At 38.9% G+C, this 1,662-nt stretch overlaps 1 protein-coding gene across 1 annotated transcript; it reads left to right on the top strand.

The window, feature by feature from the left end:
- Positions 1-35: 35 nt before the first annotated feature.
- On the top strand, positions 36-1,609 carry EMH_0089270 (phosphoglucan, water dikinase protein, putative; the record flags this gene model as incomplete). Its single annotated transcript, XM_013501405.1, has 2 exons — positions 36-836; positions 1,541-1,609. The coding sequence occupies 2 exons, from the start codon at positions 36-38 to the stop codon at positions 1,607-1,609; spliced, it is 870 nt and encodes a 289-aa protein (XP_013356859.1).
- Positions 1,610-1,662: the final 53 nt, after the last annotated feature.

The following is a 1,662-nucleotide window of genomic DNA, read 5'->3' as shown; positions in this document are numbered from 1 at the left end:
TATATATATATATATATATATATATATATATATGTATGTATCTATACCCTGTGTATGTGCATGCACAGGAGCTACAGAGCCACAGCCGTGTGTGCGTCGACGATGAAGAGAGTTTGTTGCTGCTGAAGGCGACGGTGGAGCGAACGCGGCGTTTGTGTGGCGACATCACCGACCTGCTGCTTGCGGTGTATGTACACCGCGTGGCTGCGCTGTGGGGTCACCTCGGGGTGTATAGACAGCACCAGCAGCAGCAGCAGCAGCAGCAGCAGCAAGAGCAGCAGCAGATGCAGTGCGATGTATTCGCTGAAGGCAAAGTACGCAGCTCTCTTATATTTCAATTATCGAAGGTAGCACAGGTGCTGCTGAGAGCTATAAGACAGCAGCTGCAGCTGCTGCAGCAGCCGCAGCAGCTGCTGCAGCAGCCGCAGCAGCAGCAGCAGCAGCAGCAGCAGCAAGAGGAGATGAACCTTTTTGATGTTCTTGTTGGGGGGTCCTTCACAGGCCGCGTCACTGTTGCTGATACTCTTAGTGAGGCTATACGCTCTATAGTAAAAGCAAACAGCAGCAGCAGCAGCAGCAGCAGCAGCAGCAGCAGCAGCAGCAGCAGCAACAAGGACAGCAGCAACAACAGCAGCAATATGGACGAAGACAGCACCGCCAACAGCACTACCAACAGCACCACAAACTGCAACAGCAGCAGCAACAACAGCAGCAGCAACAGCAACAGCAGCAGCAGCAGCAGCAGCAGCAGCAGCAGCAGCAGCAGCGAGGAGGATACATACACCCCGTTGATACTTTGCTGCCGCTCTGCTGCTGGAGACGAAGAGATTTCTGCTGTTGCTGCAGGCCGCCTTTTTGCTGCTGCTGTCTTTGTTGCTCACGAGCTCCCTATTCTAAGTCATTTAGGTATTTTGTTTTTTTTTATTTTATTTTATTTTATTTTATTTTATTTTTTTTGTTTTTTTTGTTGTTTGTTTATTGTTTTTTTTTCCTTGGTTTTTCGTTTATTTATTTGCTATTTGTTTATTTCTTTTTTTTTGTTTATCTATTTATTTTAGTTGTTTATTTATTTATTTTTATTGTTTGTTTATTTATTTATTTACTTATTTATTTAAATTTTTTATTTATTTGTTTGTTTATATATTTTGTTTGTCTATTTATATATTTTATTTGTTTACCTTATCTGTTTATTTATGTCGTTGATTTATTTTATTTGTTTTTTATTTATTTTTTTATTTGTTTCTTCTTTGTCTGTCTCCTTTTCTCTGTATATCTTGTTTTGTTTGTTTATTTTATTTTATTTTATTTATTTATTTATTTATTTTTTCCCGTCTCTTTGTTTTGTTTTCTTTATTTATTTATTCTTCTTCTCTCCTCTCCCTTTTTTTTATTTTTTATTTTAACCCTAAACCGTAAACAAAAAAAACAAAAACCTAAATAAATAAACAAACAAATGCATAAACAAATAAACAAACAAACAAACAAACAAATAAATAAACAAATAAATAAATAAATAAATAAATTTTATTTGTTGCTGCAGGTGTACGAGCAAGACAGCAGCGTTTGCCTTTCATCGCGAGTACAGAGCGAAGCAGTTTTTTATCTGTAGCAGCAAAAGAGGGTCGATGGTTAGAGGTGCATGCAGACGGCCGTGGGGTTATA

Source organism: Eimeria mitis, genomic scaffold, assembly GCF_000499745.2.
Source record: "Eimeria mitis Houghton genomic scaffold, Emh_scaff6832, whole genome shotgun sequence".
In the NCBI taxonomy this organism is placed as follows: domain Eukaryota; phylum Apicomplexa; class Conoidasida; order Eucoccidiorida; family Eimeriidae; genus Eimeria; species Eimeria mitis.
Note: the sequence above shows the minus strand (reverse complement) of the source record. Positions and strands in the feature narration are given on the sequence as shown.